Consider the following 21,824-nt stretch of genomic DNA (forward strand, 5'->3'; position numbering starts at 1 on the left):
TGCAGGTGGTGGAGACTGGGCTGAGAAAAATGGAAGGTTTGAACAGGGAAAGATTTATAGCTCATTCCATAGTGCCACCTCTTGATATGCCAGGTCAAAATTCTTTTTCCCCATGGTTTTCTCCAAAGGCATGCAATTTACCAGCAAAGTCGAGAGAATTTCCAGGATGCGTGTATGAAGCAGCTTGTTGGCAATATTGTCATAACTCGATATAATAACAATACTTACCGTATTGACGACATTGACTGGAACAAGACACCCAAGGATAGTTTTACCATGTCTGATGGCAACAAGATCACTTTTCTAGAGTATTACAGGTAAGAGGTGGTGCTCAAACATGTGCCAAGGTGCTAGAGCAATAGAGGGAAGCATAGCTCAGTGGTTTGGATCTCTGGCTACAGAGCCAGAGGTTGAGACTTTGATTCCCCACTGTGCTTCTAGACAGAATCTGGACTTGGTTGTCCAAAGGCTCACTTCCAGCTCTGCAGTTCTAAGGCCATTATTATTATAAGTGGTGAATAGGAGAAAATTCATTATCTTTGTTTTCTTTAAGACTAAAATATTGCCTACTGTGGCCCAATGTAGCTATTTTCTTAGTCCTGCATGCTTGCTGTTTGTATTTTGTAGCTTCGAATGAATTATTTTGCTCTAGAATTCATATGACATTCCTTTTCCAGTAAAAACTATGGGATAACCATTAGGGAAGTCGACCAGCCACTGCTGATTCACAGACCCAGGGAAAGGAAGAATCCTCCAGGGAAGGTGAGCCACTGACATTGTGCATGAGATGCAGTAATGGTGCTAATCTGAATTCAAGCATCCATAGGATGCTAGTTTGTAAGAAGCAAAACTGCACATCCAGTTTTATGGAGACAGGTCATGTGATACCTAGTTGTAGAATGGCCAGCCTGTGACCGGAAGATCCTGTTCAGCCTTCGCCCCATTTCCACGCTAATGCAGGGAGCTCAGAGGAGGTCAGGAGGATTAAGAGAAAACCAGAACAGGTTGATGAGGAGGAAATACTTGCTTAGCTCTTGGTTTTGCACTCTAGTTAGCAGCCTGCCTCTCCTATCAGGACTACACCGTTGTCCTGTGTCTCTACCCCAGCTTCTGATAATAGGACCTTTTCATGTTTGCTGATAGACCTTGTGTTTAATTTCCCTCCAGCTACCGAAGGGTGAGATCCTGCTGGTGCCAGAGCTGTCTTTCTTGACTGGGATTCCTGAGAATATGAAGAAAGATTTCAGAATCATGAAGGTAGTGTGAGTTCCACTCCTGTCCCATGCAAAGCTAGGGCTTCCTGGTAGGCCTCCCAATGTCTTTCTTGGTCTGAGGTTGAAGGTGTATGAACTGAACTGGCCATTAGAGGGAACCAGAGACTATGCTGTATGTAGGCTTTGCATATCCGCAGCTTTCAGCATCCACGGGGCGGGGAGATTTCGACTCAGTCCCTCACAGATACTGTGGTCCTACTGTAGTTGAAGCTTCGGAGGAGTGATGCTTTCAGTTATACTTAATACCCCCACCTTCCATCCTGTCTCTGTGCTTTAGAAGTGGAGCTTCAGTTTATAGATGCCTCTTTTTCAGTCCAAGCTGAAATATTGCATATTCCTTTCTCCCCCATTGTGGCCTCGGGTTAGGAGCTTAGCCAGAAGATCAACCTGAGCCCTAAGCAGCACCACATTGCTCTGAGCCAGCTCCTGAGCAGGATTGAGAAGAACGAAGCGGCGCGTAATGAACTGTCACGGTGGGGACTTTATTTGGACAATGACATTTGTAAGGTAATTGAATCGAGAACGGCTACTTGACCACAATTTAACCTTGTCTGAGGGCAGAATCCCGAATTCTTGATTGAATCATGGCCTCCATAGCCCTGCTTTAGGTCTGTCTTTGATTCTAGCGTCTTGCAATTCAATTGATTCCAGAGGTCTGACAGAAGACTTAAGGGATGCCACATATCCTTTCCACCATTGTATGACCATCATCCTCTCTTTAAGGCGGTTTCCAACCAAATAGAAGTAGAATTTATTGTCCAAATATATCTATATTTCCTTTCAATATTTGATATTTTAACCGCTCAGGGAAACTAAAATCACAACATTACTCTGATTTGGCATTTGTTGTTATAGTAGAGAAGTTAGTTATCTCCTTAGTAGAGAAGTTTCCCATTATAGTGTGGTTCACTGTATAGCAGGAATTGACCTCTTTGGTGGGTCTGGAGCCAGTTTTCTGCCTCAGAACCCTCTGAGGATAGCACAGATCTCTGTGGAGGTGGGGAACCCAGAAGAAACAAAATGAAGTGGCCAGAGGTCCATTTGCATTTATTTATTTTGTTTGTATTTATTTAAAATATTTTTACCCTGTCTTTCTCCTTTAAAAGGATCCAAAACAGCTTCCATTTTAAAAGACCATTGTTATTATTGTTTAGTCGTTAAGTTGTGTCTTACTCTTTGTGACCCCATAGAGCACGCCTGGCCCTCCTATCTTCCACTGCCTCCCAGAGTTGGGTCAAAGTCATGTTGGTGGCTTCGATGACACAGTCCAACCATCTCATCCTCTGTCATCCCCTTCTCCTCTTGCCTTCACACTTTCCCAACATCAGGGTCTTTTCCAGGGAGTCTTCTCATGAGATGGCCAAAGTATTGGAGCCTCAGCTTCAGGATCTGTCCTTCCAGTGAGCACTCGGGGTTGCTTTCCTTCAGAATGGATAGGTTTGTTCTCCTTGCAGTCTAAGGGACTCTCAAGAACCTCTTCCAGCACTACAGTTTAAAAGCATCAATTCTTCGGTGGTCAGCCTTCTTTATGGTCCAGCTCTCACTTCCATACATCGTTACTGAAAAAACCATAGCTTTGACTATGTGGACCTTTGTCAGCAAGGTGATGTCTCTGCTTTTTAAGATCTTGTCTAGGTTTGTCATTGCCTTCCTCCCATGAAGCAGGTGTCTTTTAATTTCGAGGCTGCTGTCACCATATGCAGTGATTATGGAGCCCTAGAAAGTAAAATCTGTCACTGCCTCCATATCTTCCCTTTCTCTTTGCCAGGAGGTGATGGGACCAGTGGCCATGATCTTTTTTTTTTTTTTTTTTTTTTGATGTTGAGCTTCAGAGCATTTTTTGCACTCTCCTCTTTCACCCTCATTAAGAGGTTGTTTAATTCCTCCTCACTTCCTGCCACCAGTGTGGTGTCATCTGCATATCTGAGGCTGTTGATATTTCTTCCGACAATCTTAATTCCGGTTTGGGATTTGTCCAGTCCAGCCTTTCACATGATGTATTCTGCATATAAGTTATATAAGCAGGGGGACAATATACAGCCTTGTTGTACTCTTTTCCCAATTTTGAACCAATCAGTTGTTCCATATCCACTTTTAAACTGTTGCTTCCTGTCCCACGTATAGGTTTCTCAGGAGGTAGATAGTGTGGTCAGGCACTCCCATTTCTTTAAACACTTGCCATAGTTTGCTGTTGTCCACACAGTCAAAGGCTTTTGTGTAGTCAATGAAGCAGAAATAGATGTTTTTTTGGAACTCTGCTGATTTTTCCATAATCCAGCACATGCTAGCAGAAGACCATATTGAAAGCTAAAAGACCATATTGAAAGCTAAAAGACCATATTGAAAGCTAAAAGACCATATTGAAAGCTAAAAACACTTGAGTATTTTTTGTGTTAAAGTGTGACATATTTAAAGGGCAAATTGCTCCTCCTGAAAGCTTCCAGAAGTGAGAATTCTATCTTAATCTATTTTATTGGGGGGGGGGGGAGGTGACCAGAGACAGCACAAAAAGCCTTGGGAAACACATGTGGCTGTACAGTGAACAGTCTTAATTGCAAGCTTCTACTTCTTGGGTTGCTGTTGACAAAATTCCCTTAGATCCTAAAAATTGCCAGAAAATAGGGCTTCTCTCAGGCTCAGTTATCGATTTTGCCAATTCGCAACTTGGCTTTGGGGAGAAAAAAGTAGCTGGAGATGCTCAGGGAAAGCTCATTAGAGTAACACATTTGTTATCTGGCCCCAAAGGAAAGCAAAATCTGGGGCTTCGGCCTTATCCTGATTAAGTCCTGCACTTCTCCATTTTGCACCTTTCGGTTCAGGCTGAAGGACGTGTTCTGCCCATGGAAAGAATCAACGTAAAGAAGAGCTCCTTCGTCACTACAGATGATCTCAACTGGACCAAAGAAGTCAGTAGAGAAGCCTGCATTTCCTCTGTAAGTATGGCCCCCGGCATGGGCACAATTCTAATAGTCGAGCCACCCTTCTCTGCAGTGTGCAGGGGGAAAAACTTAAGCCTGATGCATCTGGGGCTTAACTTTAAGCTCTGCACTGACATGCATTTTCAGGTGAAAAATGAATTCAGGCAAAATTTCGGTGTTGCTGTGTTGATAACATTTATCTATCCATAATCTCTGGCCACGTTGTCTGAAATCCAGTAGTAGATCACAACTAGAGTGGGCCCATTGAATCATTGCGGATTAAATGAGTCCGTTCTTTGGTACATTCCATGGATTTGATGGGCCTACTTGAGTTGTGACTTCCTCCTGGATTTCAGCCATCAGATGACACATTTTTCTTATCCTTGTTCTCACCTGTGAGGATGAGGAACCACAGAATTATTCTCCCTATGCAGAAAGCGGAGGTATATTGTGGATTTTCCGACAAGGGAGGAGAATGATAGAGTTGTCAATTCAGCAAAAATGGGTTGCAGTGGGTGGTCAGTTCAGCAAAAATGCAAGAAAAGCAGTTCAGTGCAAACGACACAAAGTAACAATGCCTGGTGTTTCATTGCCTGGAATTTTTAAGGATTAGAAACTAAGGAAGGTGTCTGCATATTTTAAAAGAATCAGCTAGCTAGCTGTTTTCTATTTTTGCCATACAGACAGGCAGCTTCTCAAAGGAAAGGCATGGTCCACCCTGAGTCTGGTTGTGGAAGTTAAGGAAACCTTGAGGGAGGAGGAGGAAATGGTGCTTGTCTTGTACTGATCTGGATGCAAGGAATCTTGCGGGGCTCGAACATTCTTTGTTAGATACTTGACCGTGTTGAGACTGCCCAAATCAGACGTGGGCAAAGTGGAGCCTCTTGGGGACTTGGGTTCTGCTCACTAATCCCTGCCTCAAATTATTATACTTTAAATCATGCTCAGAAATCCACTTGTGTCCTGTTTGGGGCGTCAGAGGCATCTCTGCCATGTTTTGGCCATAGCAACCTCTGCCTCCCTCTTTTCAAACCTTTGTGTAGTTAAAAAAAAAAGTAGCCACTCGAGGGCCTAAGGGCGCTGTTCCATTTGTAATAAGCCCTTTTAAAGAAAAAATATATTGCAATGGGCAGGGTGTGAGAGTAGGTGTGACCTCCTTAGGTGCCAGGGGTAGATATGCAGCACTCTTGGACTTTGGAAGTTCCTGACCCCTGTCTTAAAAAATTAGAATTAAGCTTGCAGGTTTTGCAAGTAGCTTTTTATTCTGTTTATTCATTCTAAACCTTGGGCATTGCTTTTTAACATTGCTTTGGGAGAAGGTTAGGAAAACCAGAGTAAAGCGAAGATTTTTAAAATTCATTTTTAAAATTAAAGGATTTAAAAGACTAGCAGTGACAAACAGCATACATAAAGCTGGGGAAAGATGCAGCTTATCATTGAGTGGTCTGTGTTTTGGAGCATCTGTGAATGGGAGTCTCTGCTTGGCTTCATAGGTTCCGCTTCATTTCTGGGCCCTGTTTTATCCAAAGCGAACCATGGAGCAAGCACGTGAACTGGTAAACATGCTGCAGAAAGTCTCTGGTCCCCTTGGTATCCCAATAAATCCACCTGCTTGGTCGGAATTGAAGGATGACCGCATAGATACTTATGTCAAGGCCATCAAATCATTGCTTAGTAGACAGGTACGTGGTTCAGAAGCTTCTGAATATGAAAACCTTCTCATTTGTATTTTCAACAGCTGTCAATAAGACATGGTTTATGTCGACAAGAGGAGTTAGTGGTTATACTCAAAGGTGGCAAATGATTTCTGGACATCCACCGTTGTATGCAACGCAGTCATAGAATAGTGGTTCCCAACCTTGGGTAATCCAGGTGTTCTTGGACTGCAACTCCCAGAAGCCTTCACCGCTAGCTTTGCCGGCTGGGGTTTCTCGGAGTTGCATTCTGCGAACACCTGGATTACTCAAGGTTGAGAGCCACTTTCGTAGAGTGATGGTCTCAAGACTCTGTATTTGGTAAAGCTGACTTGCTGCTCCAGAATGTGAAGGGTTTCTGTCCATATGAGATCCTTTGTTTCTGGCTGTTCACCAACTGGTGAATAGCTAGATAATTTCACTCCTGTAGGATAAAGTTTCCTTATGAGCCCAAGCAGGTGTTCAACTAGTGCCCAGACAAATCCAGAGATCAGGTTGCCAGTGGTGGCGTGATCTTATGGTTGTCTTTTGAAGGAGACAGGTATGTGTGTTCTCCATCAGTGATTTCTCCCCACTGATCCGTATGGTTGATGAAGTAACCATTGTGTCATTGTCCTTGGCCTGAAGAAGGAAGACACAACAGCAGCTATAGCGTCTTTCATTCCCACGTAGCTAAGTAAAAGAATTAACTATTCGGAGAAGGAGGAGATTGACAACAACATTCACTTCCCTATATCAAGTTTTGTGCTTTTCCTTTACAAAGAATACAATTCTTTCCCCTCAGCTGTGAATTTCCTCACATTTCCTGAGTGGCGGCTGGTGATAGTGGAGTGGAGAAATGCACATTACATGATGTAGTGCTTCACACTAGTGCTATAGCAAAATATTCTACTCGGCGGTGGTGTTTTGGGTTGTCACACTGTGTTAGGTTTAATACCCTCATTTTCCAGATAAAACTGGTGTGAGCTGCAACAAGCATAGTGGTGGCCAGATAACAGCTTTTTGGGGAGCATTGTGTTACCCCTTTCCTGTTTTCGGAAACTGGCCACAAAGAGTTGCCGTCACTCTGAACTGTCTCTATGGCTTCATCACATGGCCCGGCTGTGACCCAGTGTTGTCTTCACACAGATTACTTGATCTCTCGTTGGTTGTTGGGATCATGTAGTTTGGAGTACGAACCCCTGACTGACCAAAGGAAAGAGTTTGGTGGGAAGCTTGGTGAAAAGATGTAAACAGGGCAAATATTTAGTGCACCCTGAAACCCCATCTTTTGCATTGCAAAGATTCAGCTTTGATCATTCACTGCTGCCTGATATTAACTTACTTGGTGGCCAGAAGACGAAGCGTCGGTTGAAATCCCAGAATTGACATGTTTCTGAATGGGTTTTTGTCACACAGCAGCCTAGTATTGAATACTTTGTCCAGTAATGGTGGTTGTGCAACTACGAACGTCGACTATAAAAATTCAGTTCTGATGCAGTTATCTGTGACATTTAATGTGTCAATCTGTGTTGTGTGCCGAGGTGACCTTCATTAGAAGTCGAACCAGTCATGTGCTTCCCTCCTGAATTTTTTTCCCTTCTTTTTTTGGGGGGGCAGGATTCCATACAGTTGGTGGTTTGCATTATCACAGGGTCCAGAGATGATTTGTATGGAGCCATTAAAAAACTATGCTGTGTGCAGTCTCCGGTCCCTTCCCAGGTGAGTCGAATTATTGCCTATCTACCCCTTGAGCCAAGGATGCTTTAGGGCAATTTATGCCATTTATTAAGACATTTGAAACAACTTGTTGTATATAAATATTCCTTGTGTTGAACGTTACTGGTTGTGTTGCTATACATTTGATAGCTTCCAGTTGTTAACACAGAGTAACATCTTAAATTTCTTAATGACTCTGATTCATCATTGAACCCACGATCATCTGTAACAGAAAATACATCTCGTTTGCTCCCCCTTAGTGATCATTTATTATTTATTTATTTAAATTTTTTATTATGATCCTGCTTTTCTATCCTTATGCCGACCCAAGGTGGCATATGGAAATTTAAAATCAGCAATTAAGCCAGATTAAGATTTTGAACTATAGTATATGTTTATGTAAAACATTCTTTAGAAACAATACATTTTAAAAGGTTTTTCCACCTGTCTCCTAGTTTCCCAAAAGAGGATATGTTTTTGGATGTGGATGGAAGAAAAGAGAAGGAAACAACCACACTTCCCAAGGGGGGGGGAGGTTTCCATAATTTGGGGGCAGCCATAGGAGAAGTGTTCTCTTGGGTCCTCGCCAGATGTACTTGTGAAAGCAGTGGGAGCAAGAGAAGGCACTCCCTGAGGATCTTAATCTGTGTGGGTGCTCAGTACAGGGAGACATGGTCTGTCAGATGGACCTAAAGAGCTTTAAAGCTCCTGACCAGCTCTATAAATAAGGCCAACACAACTGTTGTAACATGGGAGTCACATGATCACGGTAAACAGCCCAGTCAACAGTGTGGCTTCAACATATTGCCCAGTTGACATTTCCAAACCGCCTTCAGAAGCAGCCCCACACCGTACCCAGGTCAGCTTCTCAAGGAGCAGAGACAGCTGGAGCACTAGTTTGAATTTTGTAAACATACTTTTGGCCACTGCTGAAATCCAGACATCCAGGATCAGAGAGGAATCCAGAGGTTGGTCAAGGTGATAAACAGGTATCTCTCAGTGCTACCTTCTGGGTTTGCTCCCAGGAAGGACCAAAGACATTGCAACACCGTGCATCCCAGACGGATGGCCTAGAAGCATACCATGGTTAGAGGTATCAAAAGCTGTTAAGAGATCCTGCAGAACCAACAAAGACGCACTCACCTTCTCTAATTTCCAGCAGAATCGGGCCTAAACCCCAATGGAAATGTAACTTAGGTCATCCATCTCATTGAGGTACCTCTGGAGCTAAGAATCCACCACTCGCTCCATAAACGTCCTTGAAAGTGGAACTGAGTTGTGGGAAATAAATGTGTATTTTATGTTGTAATTTTTTTTAAAAAAAAGTTAAAATAAAAAAAGAAAGAAAATGGAATATTAGAGACTGGCCTGTATTTGTCAAGTGTTGGGGGGGGGGGTCCAGAGAGGGCTTTTTTATTTAAGTAAAGGTCTCCTTAAGACATGGCAGGATTATATCCTGCTCCAAGAGGGGTCAACCACTCTTCTTACTCATTCAATCTGAGCCCTTGCAGCTGCATTTATAATGTATGAAGGGGAGGGATCAGGAATATGTGTAGTGGCTCTCACCTCTTCCAGGATCTTGTCTGCATCCTTGGGATCCTCAAGGATGATGGGATTTTTGGATGTGTATTGAATGTGAACTGACAACTAAATAGTCCTGTGAATGCACGGAGAAAGAAATCTTGTTTTTTTGTTTTAAGGACTGATACCTTGTAAATATTCTGAAAATGTGTTGAAATAGATTGACTGTTTAGAATGGCAAGTGCAGAGTTGCTGAAGGATGGATGGTTAATATCTTGTATTGCATTCGTTCTAAACATTTGTCTCTTTCTGCAGGTTATTAATGTCCGAACCATCACCACCCAACCCAGCAAACTTAGAAGCATAGCGACAAAAATTCTGCTGCAGATTAACTGCAAACTGGGTGGGGAACTCTGGGGTGTGGACATCCCTTTGGTAAGTTAAACCCAAACTACAGATGGGCATGAACTACTGGTTCGTCAGTTTGATTTTTGGCAAACAGGTGTTCAGCAGTTCCCGGCCCTACTCTTCCAACAGGTGCCCGCTCAGAGTTAGTGCCCCCGGCTTCCTTGCCCAGCCTCCTCTGGGCACTGCCTCTGAGTGGGCTGCCTGCCAGAGGAGGAGGGGCTGGGAAGCCCCGAACACCTGTTTGGGGACGATAAACGAACTGGGACACACTGCCGAGCCAGAAGTTCATGCCCATCTCTAACCAAACCCATTTCTTTTCAGAGAGGTTTAAACTTAGAGTTTTCTGCCTCTGCTGGTTCAAAACATTCCCTTGTCCTGCTTACCACCTTTCTGTGTTTTGTGAACCACACCATTTGTTCCTGGCTCTTGTAGTCTCCCCCCACCCCGACCCATCGCTGTTAACTTCTTTAATTTAATGCCGAGTGAGGGCACCACAAAGGGGCGCCTTCTGGGTCCTTCATAGAGGCAGTATATGAAGCCATGAGCAAGAGCAGCGTAGCTTATGTGCCAATTGCTTTTTAACAGCTGGACTTTTAGGAGCACCTGAGTGTCCCTTTGTAACATCTGTCACTCTCAATTTTACCTCTTTCCGGACATATGGTTGTGAGACCTGCAGGAGATCGTAGAAGGAATTTGCAACGTAGCTTTTGCTAGGTGTAATACTTTCTCCGCCACAGAGTTAAATTCTGCTTAACAGGACGTTTTCTGCCTTCCAGAAACAACTGATGTTGATTGGCATGGATGTGTACCATGACGCCAGCAGAGGAAAGCAGTCGGTGGTCGGATTTGTGGCAAGCATCAACCAGTAAGTGTGTCCTGCTCTCAGTCAGTGAGTCGGGGCATCTAGGTATGCAGGAATGTTCCAGTGTTACTGGCATGACTGCTTTCAGAACAGTCACCTCTGCTAACATCCAGGGGGAACTGACTTTGCCCTCCTTTGGAAGGAAGACTCAGGATGGAAAGGTGCTGTCATCGGTCAGAAATTGTCACTGGATCGCTATGGCCAGAATCGGGAGCAATGGCCACAATCCAGCAGAGACTTCGGGCTGCTGAAGTTTCAGTACCCTAACCCACCCCATTCTGCAGCTTTAAAATGCTTCCTGGGGCAAAAAAGAGCCCTGGAACCTGAAAAGGGGGTGGGAAACATTAAATTAAATTAATTGAACTTAAATTTTACCAGCACCAGGTGATAATATCATTTGGCTTTTACTGGTGCAAATTTATGGCAATAGGATTTTAGCCAGTAAGAAAGCAGTTTAGACCAGAATTTCTTTTTAGTTTTGTTTCTAGGTGTGTTCAGTCATGTTATTACAGGAGTATTAAACTGCCAAAACATACTTGGTGTGTATGATTCCTGCCACTATAACACAGGCAATTGGGAAGAAATGTTTACCACCAAAGTCAGAATTTAGTGTCGTTATGAATATTGAGATTTTGGCCAAAATCCTGTTGCGTAGTTATGCCTGTGGAATTAAAATAGCATCATTTGCAGGCCCTGCTGGAACGTTCTGGTGTGCACCAAGCCTGGAGGTGGCCCCAAAAATCCTAGCAAGGACCTGTTCATTAGCAGCCAGAAGGCGTAACTAAGCCACGGGGTTTGGCTGTTGTGTCTCAAATTAACTCTTAACCTTCTGATACCAGGACTTTGACAAAATGGTACTCAAGGGTTGTCTTCCAAATACCTCAGCAGGAAATTGTGGACAGCCTGAAGGTTTGCCTCGTGGGTGCCTTGCAGAAGTTCCATGAGGTAAGGAAGACCAAAAAGTTGTGTTTCCCTTGATGAACAAAGTGTGTGTGTGTGTGGGGGGGAAGTGTGCTTGGTTTTAGATCGCACAATTGCACTTTTAAAAGATCTGTTGTCTTGTTCTTCAAGGGATTCCTCTTTTCCACACCCACACCCATATTTTCTTTCTTGCTACCAGTTTTAGAAGGGAAAGGACTGGAAGGCGGCCACACCTAGTGGGGCCTCCTGGTGCACTTCACATGCTACTGCCCACCCCCAGTGTCGATTTTTGGAGACCATTGCAGGTAGTTCTTCATTGCAGTCCACTTTCCCAGTGGATATCTGCCTTCCATCATCTGCGAGGCAATGGCAGGGGGAGAGCCACCTCAAAGAGCTGATGCATGTGGTGGATTAAGACAGACTCTTTGGTCCTTTTCCATCTGCAAACCTGCACTTGTTTTCTGTTGCTGACGCATGTATTCTTGTGATGCTTCTGTCATATTGTCCCCTTTGTTATTATTTTTTATTCAGATCCCACTTTTCCCACAAATTCTGATGTAATGAGTTGCGACATGTTATATCTACATTGATTCATGTACTTTTTAACATGTTTTTGGGGCCAAAAAAGTAATCTTGTACGCCGGCAAATACGGTAATAAATGTTATGTTTGTGTCTTTCTGTGGAATTCCTTTAAATTGTCCAGAGAATGTGTTGAGCTGAATTATCCAGGTCTCCCTGTGTGTCTTGCTGTCTCTTATCTTGTATCTTCGTTCCTGTGAAGGTCAACCACAGCCTCCCTGAAAAGATAGTGGTTTACAGAGATGGGACATCCGATAGCCAGCTGAAGATGGTAGAGAACTACGAAATCCCACAGCTAGAGAAGTGCTTTGAAATTTTTGACAATTATGACCCTAAAATGGTAGTGTTTGTGGTTCAGAAGAGAATCAGCACCAACATCTACTCAGCATACAGTGACAACTTCACAACTCCTCCTCCTGGCACGGTGGTTGACCACACAGTCACCAGCCGAGACTGGTGAGTGAGAAAGGGCTCAGCCTTTGAAGGGAGCACCTCCCACAGGATCAGAGAGATCTGGGAAAAGCCTTACTCAGATACTGTGGGGATAAGACATCAAGAGGGCAGATCAGATTGGCTTGTCGTTCTGCTGGCTGGGCTTCCAAATCATGGGATGACTCCCGGGTGATTCACAGCCAGGCTTAGCTCCATGTCAGCAATCTATGGGTCAAATACACAGGGTCCGTTTATTTAATAGAGAACTTGAGAAGCAGCAAGATGAGGACCACAAGCTTTCAAACATTGCAAAGTGTATTGGTGTAACATCATCACAGCCCTACCATTGGTACTCGCAATGTGCTGGACCATTTATTTAGCATTGGCTGCTGGGGCTTGTTAAAAGCAAATGAGTAAAAAGATGGTTGAAATTTCCACTCAGCTGAAGTGATTTCAATGCCGAAATCAGACACACACAAAAGGTTTTAGTAATTAATAGCCTCAGATTTCCTCAGCAACAGCATACTGGGGATTCTTGATCACGCTTTCCAGTCTAAGAAAGCAGCCACAGATAGGACCAGTGCCCTCAGCTGTGACATTACAGTCATGGCTCAAAAGAGGTGTAAGCTTCTGGAAAGAAGGACTTGTCTTCTAATGTTTTCCTTCCAATAAGTAGGACTATGGTATCTGCAGGAAATCAGTTCTAAGCCCCCCCCCCCCCAAATGGATACTGGAAAATGTGGAAGTATCAAACCCCCACATATTGTGTGGTCTCTGGCTCCCTCTAGTGGCCCATTCTGCTAAATATACCATAGAAATATGTATTTCTGGGAGGGAGCATTATTTAGTATTTTCAGGCAGTGGATAAGTGAATCAGCGGATACTGGTCCTGCAGAGGGGGGAGGGAGGGTTCCTGCTGTAGTCTCATGTTTCTTAGACTGCACAGGACCCTCAAAGAAGAAAAACCAAGTTGCTCACTTGTTCTCCTCATTTGGGTGGATATTGTGTCCAACCGGACACCCCATCCTCTCTTCCCAGTTGCCAGAGCATCCACCAGTCACCCTTTTGTTATCCGGTTAGTGGATAGGGCTCCATGGGGAGATGTTGTTTGTGCCTCCCTGCCCCATCCATCATAAAGGGAGGAGTCCTCACTGTCTTGCCAGACTTGGTTTGCCCAGCTGCTTGTCTACCTGTGAATCCAGTGGAAGCTCAGTCGTCGTGGGTGGGGCCCCCGTTGTCCCATATTTGCTTTGAAGGCGTGGGAAGAATTTAGCCGATCTATGAAAGGGTATTGACTGAGATTTGTGCTCTTTCGTTAGGGTGGATTTCTATTTGCTGGCTCACTCTGTCCGACAAGGCTGCGGCATCCCCACTCATTACGTCTGCGTAAGAAATACGGCTAACCTCAGTCCTGATCATATGCAGAGGTGGGTTTATTTTGCATGGTATGCGTATTTGTCATCTTCATGGTTCTGTTTGCTGCTGCTTTATTTTTGTATGTTAGTTGCTTTGGCATGAGAAAAAGTGTTTTTCTTCGTGTACAATGGAAGTGAGGGGTTTTGCTCTTTCCGGGATGCTACACCGTCTCTCAAACAGCAAGGTAATCATTTTGATAAAAGATTTTAGTGCCTTGGGGTTTGGGGTCACTGGTTCCCTTAGAAAGAGGGCTTTTGAGGATCTGATGTATGATTGCAATGCCTCACTTCCTCTATGGCCATCTCTTTGAAAAACCCTTTACAGTGGTGCCCTGCTTGACGACGATAATGCGTTCCAACAATATCGCTGTACAGCGAAATCGTCATCAAGCAAAAAAAAAAAAACCTCATTGGAATGCATTGAAAACCGGTCAGTGCATTCCAATGGGGGGAAATACCTGATCGTCCTGTGAAGATCCTCCATAGGGCAGCCATTTTCCGATGCCTGTAAAACGAAAACAGGTCAACAAAACAGCGGGGAGCCATTTTGCGAACCGCCGATCAGCTGTTTTTAGATCATCGTTAAACGAAAAATCGGGAAGCAGGGAACTGATCGTCGTAAAGCTAAAAAACCCCATTGAATCATCATTTTGCTCATCCAGCATATCACTACTCTGAGCAGTTCACAACAAAAATAAACAAAGACTCATAGAATAATGGAGTTGGACAGGGTATAGAAGGCCATCAAGTCCAATCCCCTGCTCAGTGCAGGATACAAATCAAAGCAGATCTGACAGATGATTGCCTGACTTTCTCTTGAAGGCCTCCAGCATTGGATTACACACCACCTCCTGAGGTCATGCGTTCCAATGTCAAATTGCTGTAACAGTTAAGAAATTTTTCCTGATAATTCAGCCTAAATTATACAGCTTCTATAAACATTAGACTTTCCTACACATAAGCACATGTAACTGAAAACAACATTGTCTCGAGGATGGACAAAGCACTCTCAAAAGATCTTTTTCTTTTTCCTTTTTTTCCCCCTCCCATTTTGAGTAGGCTGACTTTCAAGCTCTGTCACATGTACTGGAACTGGCCAGGAACGATCCGAGTGCCGGCCCCCTGCAAGTACGCTCACAAGCTGGCCTTTCTCGCAGGGCAGGTTCTGCACCACGAGCCGGCGATGGAGCTCTGCGAGAAGCTCTTCTTCTTGTAACTCGTCCAGGTAAGAGGCTTCAAGGGAGCAGAGCAAAGGCCGCTGAGTCTCAAGGCAGGAAAGGAAGAAGGAAGCGTTCTAGCGCCTGCGGTTGGGTAAGCCACATCGGCAGCCTCGAAATCGCTGTGGCAGATTCTGGGGAGGGGGGCTTTCATGATCTTAAGCGGGTCTCTTCGGAAAAGAATGCCCAAATAACACCTCAGAATTCCACATTTTATAATAAAGAAGAAATAATAACCTTTTTAAAAGTAGTATCTAGACACTGGCAACGTCTCGGCCTTGTGAAAACTGAACCGTCCAGGCAGGGTTGAGATGGGCTTCTGTTTTTCTCTTAGGTTTTTGCCTCTCCCCGTATTCAGCAACAAAGCAGAGTAACATTTTCAGTTTAAACAATGGATTCGAAATGGCATTCCCATCTTTTAAAAAAACCCAACCCTGAAAGAAGTGCCTAACAATTTTTTAAAAAATTTAGGATTATTTAACTTTCTTATGGTTCTACACTTTTATACCATCATGCTCTTGAAAGCAACTGGTTTTGTTTGTTTGTTTGTTTTGGTCTCTTTCAGGTCAAGGTTTGTTGTTCTGTTTCAGGTCAAGATTTTAACAGATCGGGGATAAGAAGAAAATGTCCCTCCCTCCTCCTGTGGCTTAACTAACTTTGCGTTGCTTGTCAGTATGTTTTGAGGGGGTAGCCAAAGCGCAGGAATCCAGATCGAAGTGTGGCCCTTGAGCCCATGTGCCTCGTCCCACTTTGCTGGCTCCGGCTGATGGGAGTTCCAGTCCAACAACATTTGGAGGACTGCACTTTTGTCCTCCCTTGCAGACATTCAGCCCAGTCCTCATCTGCCATTTTTGCAAATTGCTCTGCACTGGGTATATCAGTGGTGGTGTTTGACATACGGCGAAGTCTTTGCTCTGAGCCATGGCTCTGGCCAGATTTCTTTCCAAGATCCAGAATATCTCATCTCTTTCCTTGGGACAGGCAGGGCTGCAGCAGGCTTACAGCACTGATTGACCATACCATAAACATTCAAATTGACTGGATAATATTTCTAGGAACTGGCCGTTGCCGTTGTTACAGCAGGTGGCAGGATAGTGCCAAAAATGTCAGTAAGGCACTGGTTATGGGGGCGAACTTTTAGCGTAATCAGGCTGTTTATAGGCAAGCCAAGGTTTTTCCCTTTCCTGACTGCTTGGCAGCCGTCCAACTGGCTCCCTCTAGTTAACCCAAGGCAAGCGCTCAGTGAAAGAGGAGACCTGCTTTTGTTGAGGGATGTGAAATTGTCTCTAGCTCCAGAAATAGGGTTTAAGCTACCTGCTGTGCCTAATAAACATTCTCTCCGTGCATGCATTGGGTGGGTGAATGCTTAGGGTTGACATCAGTGCAGGAGGGTCCTCCCTCCAAATCCAGACAGAACACAAAGGGAATCGCCCCCCCCCATACCTTGTTGGCCTGTATTATGACTGCTGGCAAGAGTGAGGTTATTATGTTCCCCAGCTCTTTTTTTGAGCCAGGGGCGGGGGGAGAGAATCCCAGTGATTCTGCTCAGAATTACCAGGATATAGAAGTCTCTAAACTCTTGTCTGGCTTGACTCAGAGCGGTGTGCGCATGTGTGATCAACTACTGTATTTTTTCCAAATCCTGACACACAAAAGGGCATTCGGGACTTTTCCCCCCCACTCCGACAGCTCGTGTGCTGTGATATTAGCACTCAAAATACTTCCCTGCCAAAGGACTGCTACCCAGAATGAAAGTTAGTCTAGTTCATTTTACATCTTTTTTTTCTTTTTCTTTTTTTCTTGGACTGGGCCAGTACAGTGGGGTCTTGACTTGAGAACTTAATCCGTATTGGAAGGCAGTTCTCAAGTCAAAATGTTCTCAAGTCAAATCTGCATTTCCCATAGGAATGCATTGAAAACCATTTGATCCGTATCTGCTCTTTTCCGTCCATAGAAACTAATGGGAAGCTGCTATTCTGCCTTCGACCACTAGAGGGGGATATTTTGTTTCTTTTTTTCTTAGGTCAAGAAAGGTTCAGGGAAGGCAGGGAAAATACAGTCCAGGCAGTACCAGGCAGTCCGAAGACTGTCTCCCAATCCAATCTCTAAACGCTAGGAGGAGTGAGGAAGCAGACAGGCACCCTTTTCACTGGCCAACAGTTAACTGAAAGTTCAAATTTTGCACTTTCCCTGCCTCCCACGTGGTTTTTTTTTTCAGTTCTTAACTAAAATCTAAGTATGTAAGTCAAGTCAATATTTTCCTATGAGAGTGGTTCTTAAGTCAAAATGTTCTTAACTCAAGCCGTTCTTAAGTCAAGACCCCACTGTACTTCAGGTGTTTCTGTAACAGTGGCAGACTTAAAAAAACAAATGAACAGGGAGTGCTGTGCTTATCGAAGGTAAAATGTTAAACCCAGGTTTATAACATTTCCTGGATAAGAATTTATTTCTCCAATTTCCTTGATGCTGGTATCTAGAATAAAAAAAAAAATCACACGGTTAGGTTTAATGGAAAAGTTAATAATTCACCTTCTCTGCCAACATTGATCTTCCCATATGCCACTGATAGTGCCTTACTTATCCTGCTTTTGTTTCCCAGTCCTGCCACAACCTGTTTGGACTTTGGGCAGGCTTAACCAAAATATTTTATGGAGAAGATACCTATATAGTTCAAGTGAGGGAGTAAGGAAGGTTTATCTTCTTTTTTTTTCTTTCCTTTTTCCTTTTCCAGAAGTAACAGAGTTGGCTCTGAATCGGCTGCAAGCCATGAGTGGTGCAGATCCTACATGAGAAGGAATTTGCTTCCTCAAAAGAGCGCCTCTTTTTTTTCCCTTTTTTTCTTTTGCCTGTATTATGCTGTCCTTGTCTGTTTGTGAATAAAGTTCGTGTTATAAAGTTGCCAAGTCTCCAGTGCTCACAGTCAGAAGAAACTAAATCCAGTGGCCTTGCCCTTCGATTCTCAGAGCCTGAGGAAAGGGAGAGCAAATAACACAAGGGCCTCTGGCAGGCCTTCCAGGTAGAAGGCACTGAAAGGGTGGTTTTTGTCGTGGTGATGGTGGTTCTTTTGTGTGCGTTTTTGGCTGTAGGAAGTTTTGGGATTCATCGTAATGAGTTGAACTCAGCTTTACTGGTTTTCAGTGTAGTCAGCCTTTAGATAATAGTAGAATTTCGGAAACTACCAGATGTAGCTTGCGGAGTCTTCTGTTGCCCTTTGGAACCAGTTTGTGTGTGTGTGTGTGTGTGTGTATGTTTTCAGGAGTGAGGCGGAGGTGGAAAATTGCCGGTCTTCCTGCTATTTATCAGAAGCTCTCCTTCTGAAACTTTGCCAACATGAACTGGACAAAAGTTTTGCTTTTTTTTTCTTTTTAGTTTGCAAGGACAGTGAAAGAGATCTTCCCGATGAGTTCTGCCTTCCCGATTGGCGTGGCTGCCTTTATTGGTCTCCAGAACCAGCCGTCTCAAAGACAACCTTTTCTCTTTACTTCATGGGCCAGAATTGAAGGCATTTGGTTTATAGGCACAGAATTCTGGACTTCATCTCTGTGTCTCCAGCTTCTGTACCAGTGTCGGGAAAGGCAGACGGTGATTGGGTTCTGGTTCTAAACTGAGCCCGTTACTCTTCTTTGACGGGATTAATCACAGGAGACATAATCCTGTTAACAGGATTTTTGCTTTCGGGGGGAGGGGCTCTGTTATACCGCCCACTATTGAAGACTTGGACCACCTTGTAGGAAGTCCATTCAACAATCCATTGTCCTTTAACATGGAGACACTCCAAACCTCTTGCGGGCCGTAGGCTTTCTCAGAGGGTTGCTCCTCGCCACGATCTACAGCATGGGTGTCGAGCTCATTCTCCCTCGCGCAGTGTTTGAGTCGCAGGAATAGTGTCAGATCACACCACCCTCTTCCAGGGACTCTTCTCCCTCATACATACACGGTCCATTCTAAAGGATCTGTTTTCCCCAACTGTATCTCTAACCCTGGATTTCCTCGTCCCTGCACATATCCACTTCCTCTCTGTCTCTCTTTTCCTCGTCTCTGAGGAAAAGAGAACACATACGTTTTTTCTTCCTTTTCTGGTCCCATGCTACTCTCCTCCTTTCTCCGGACTAATCCATTCTTCCAAACGCCAGTTTCTCCCTTTTCCTGTCTTCCCCTCTCATGTCATCAAGAAGCCTCCTGTCACCGCTCCTCTCTTTCCTGCCTTTTCTGCTCCCTCTCTTCCGTCTGCCCTCCCCCTGTTGTCAAGCCCTCCATCCTCGTGAGTAGGGTGGATAAAAGGGTGCTGATTCCTTCTGCCCCAGATGATCAGCTCATTTTCAGTTAATGGGTTCCTCTTCACACAGACCTTCATGTTTAAAGAGCTGCTGTCGGAGAGAACAGGAATGGTGGTGTGAGCTACCTGCAGGTAACTGCCACTTGACTCCAGTACTAAAAAACCTCACATAGTTCCTGGAAATTCCTTTTTTTAAACCCCAAAGGTTTGGACATGTCCCAGCCTTGATACTTCATATTTCAGTCACAACCAACAACCAGTATTCCCCTTATATGTCTGATAGTTGCATGACACTATTGCAAATCTTGATATGTTTCCCACATGCCAGCAAATGAGATCCTTCAAATGATGTCAGCAAATTTGGCATTCGTGTGAAGCTCTTGCTGCACTCGCTTGTTTTGCTCATGTGTTGTCTGAACTTGGGAGACAGGAGCAAGGATGGATGTTTTATCTCCACTAACACCTAGCAGCCTCAGGCCTTTGTGCATCATCAGGAAAGTTTGAAGGAGCCACCACTGTCTGAACACGCTTATCCTCTATAGCAGTGGCCCCAACCTTGGGCCTCCAGATGCTCTTTGACTACAACTCCCAGAAGCCTTCACCACCTCTGCCGGCCAGGATTTCTGGGAGTTGAAGTCCAAGAACATCAAGGTTGGGGACCACTGCTCTATAGGCAAACAAGATTGAAACTGTCTTTCCATTGAATCCTTGAAGATTCCCCCTCCTGACCATCCTTCTCAACGAGCGACATGGGACAGGGGTGTATGCTGCGCTTTGTTCTTGTCTTCAGATATTCTGACAATGCAAGAAGCAAATGACTGTCTAAGGTTTCCATTTTTAACCCTGCAACAAGATGCAGTCGTTAACTACAGTATACTACCAAAATACTATGCGCTATGATATTCCCAGTTCCTGTCCGTGGATATGAGGCCTGACAGGAAGACAAACATCAGCGGGATACAGCGGGACCCTGGAAGGACCCATAAATGGGCTCAAGAAGAAAACAAGCCTGAACTCTCCACAGAAGTGAAGATGACTAGACTCGAGCTATCCTACGTTGGGCACATCCTGAGAAGATACAACTCACTGGAAGAGAGAATAACGTTCATAAAAGTAGAAAAGAGAAAGACTCCACATGAGATGAATTGACCCGATGAAGGGAGCAAGATCTGAGCAGAACCAAATATGAGTGATAGGAGGCCATTACTGTAGTTCACAGGGTTGCCGTAAGGTGCAAACAATTCCAAAGGCACACAACACTCAGTAGGATTAAAATAACATTTTGCGCTGAGTGAGCAACGGATTCGCTCTGGTTAGTTAGGGTGAGGTTGGGTGCAAATACAGTCTGTGTACTGATATTTCCTGAACCTGTTCAAAATGCCATTGTCCCTTCTGAATAGGTCCAGCCTGGCAACCAGAGTATTTCACTTCTCAACATCAAAATCCTCAGAGAAATAGCATGGGAATCTTTTTTTCCACTCCAAAACTACATGGGGGGGGGAGAGAAATAACCCACTGGCAAAATACACTAAATTGGTTGGCATTGTGTTTATTATCCCAGTGATCCTTATCTGTTAAAGAAGAGAAAGAACTGTATGGCGAATGGCAACGTGGAGAAAATGTAGGGACATCATCTGCAACTCTGTGTGGGTGACTGTGCAGCTCTAGTTTGGGGTGAATTCAGCAACAAAAGATGACCCTCTGGGACTCAAATGTCCTGTATAGATAACTTGAGGATCAAGTGAAGACTGATGCCCCTACTATGGGTGGCACGATATGGTCTAGTTGAAGTAGGAATCATTGAATTGGACAAGGGTCGCCAATGGGTTGAGTCTGGTCTCTGAAGCAGCTGGGATCTGGCCTTCTGTGCCCTGGCCAAACATCTAATCAATAAGAAACATAGCTTTGGTTCGGAACGACAAAAGGAAAGAATCAATGCAGCCCCAGGTATGTTTCATAGAACTATGTTCTCTAGGTTTCATTGAAGAATAGCTCCGTGGTTTATGTATCTGGCTGTGGAGCCAGAGGCTGGGACACTGCTGTGCCTTCCATGGTCACATGGCCAGTGCGACTTAGACACGGAACGCTGTTACCTTCCCACCGAAGTGGTCCCTATTTATCTACTCGCATTTTTACATGCTTTCGAACTGCTAGGTTGGCGGGAGCTGGGACAAGCGACGGGAGCTCACTCCGTCACGTGGATCCAGTCTTACGACTGCTGGTCTTCTGACCCTGCAGCACAAAGAGTTTCTGCGGTTTAGCCCACAGCGCCACCACGTCCCTGGAAATTAAATAAAGAGAGCTCTTTTTTCCACCCTATTAACCTCTATCTTTACCAGGGATAGGCACTCAAGTTGTAGGGGTCATTGTCAACGTGGACTTATCGCACCAGGGACTACCCGGTTCCTCCCCTCCCCCAATGACTGGGACTCAACTCACAACTGGGAACCCACCCTGTTTTTTTTTTTCTTGAGGGGAAACCCCTTGTTTTTTCAAAGGGACTCAGACTTGGGACTTGATACTTCAAAAACTCAGACTCGGACCCAAACACTTGCCGATATCCCTGATTCTTACCATTTTAACGCCTTATTTCTAAACTTAAAAAGGC

At 44.5% G+C, this 21,824-nt stretch overlaps 1 protein-coding gene across 2 annotated transcripts in view; it reads left to right on the forward strand.

Annotated features, from left to right (window-relative positions):
- PIWIL2 (piwi like RNA-mediated gene silencing 2) overlaps positions 1-17,838 on the forward strand; it is a 29,850-nt gene extending 12,012 nt beyond the window's left edge. For both annotated transcript variants that reach the window (XM_072978882.2, XM_072978881.2), the window contains exons 11-24: positions 129-317; positions 678-762; positions 1,168-1,257; positions 1,641-1,781; positions 4,094-4,207; positions 5,686-5,874; positions 7,486-7,587; positions 9,421-9,540; positions 10,290-10,378; positions 11,215-11,320; positions 12,079-12,332; positions 13,628-13,735; positions 14,783-14,948; positions 17,672-17,838. In XM_072978882.2, coding sequence (XP_072834983.2) covers positions 129-317; positions 678-762; positions 1,168-1,257; positions 1,641-1,781; positions 4,094-4,207; positions 5,686-5,874; positions 7,486-7,587; positions 9,421-9,540; positions 10,290-10,378; positions 11,215-11,320; positions 12,079-12,332; positions 13,628-13,735; positions 14,783-14,939 — 1,744 coding nt within the window. In that variant the 3' untranslated portion in view covers positions 14,940-14,948; positions 17,672-17,838. The remainder of the gene's footprint in view (positions 1-128; positions 318-677; positions 763-1,167; positions 1,258-1,640; positions 1,782-4,093; positions 4,208-5,685; positions 5,875-7,485; positions 7,588-9,420; positions 9,541-10,289; positions 10,379-11,214; positions 11,321-12,078; positions 12,333-13,627; positions 13,736-14,782; positions 14,949-17,671) is intronic.
- Positions 17,839-21,824: the final 3,986 nt, after the last annotated feature.

The sequence above is a fragment of the Pogona vitticeps genome, chromosome 8 (genome assembly GCF_051106095.1).
Source record: "Pogona vitticeps strain Pit_001003342236 chromosome 8, PviZW2.1, whole genome shotgun sequence".
Classification (NCBI taxonomy): domain Eukaryota; kingdom Metazoa; phylum Chordata; class Lepidosauria; order Squamata; family Agamidae; genus Pogona; species Pogona vitticeps.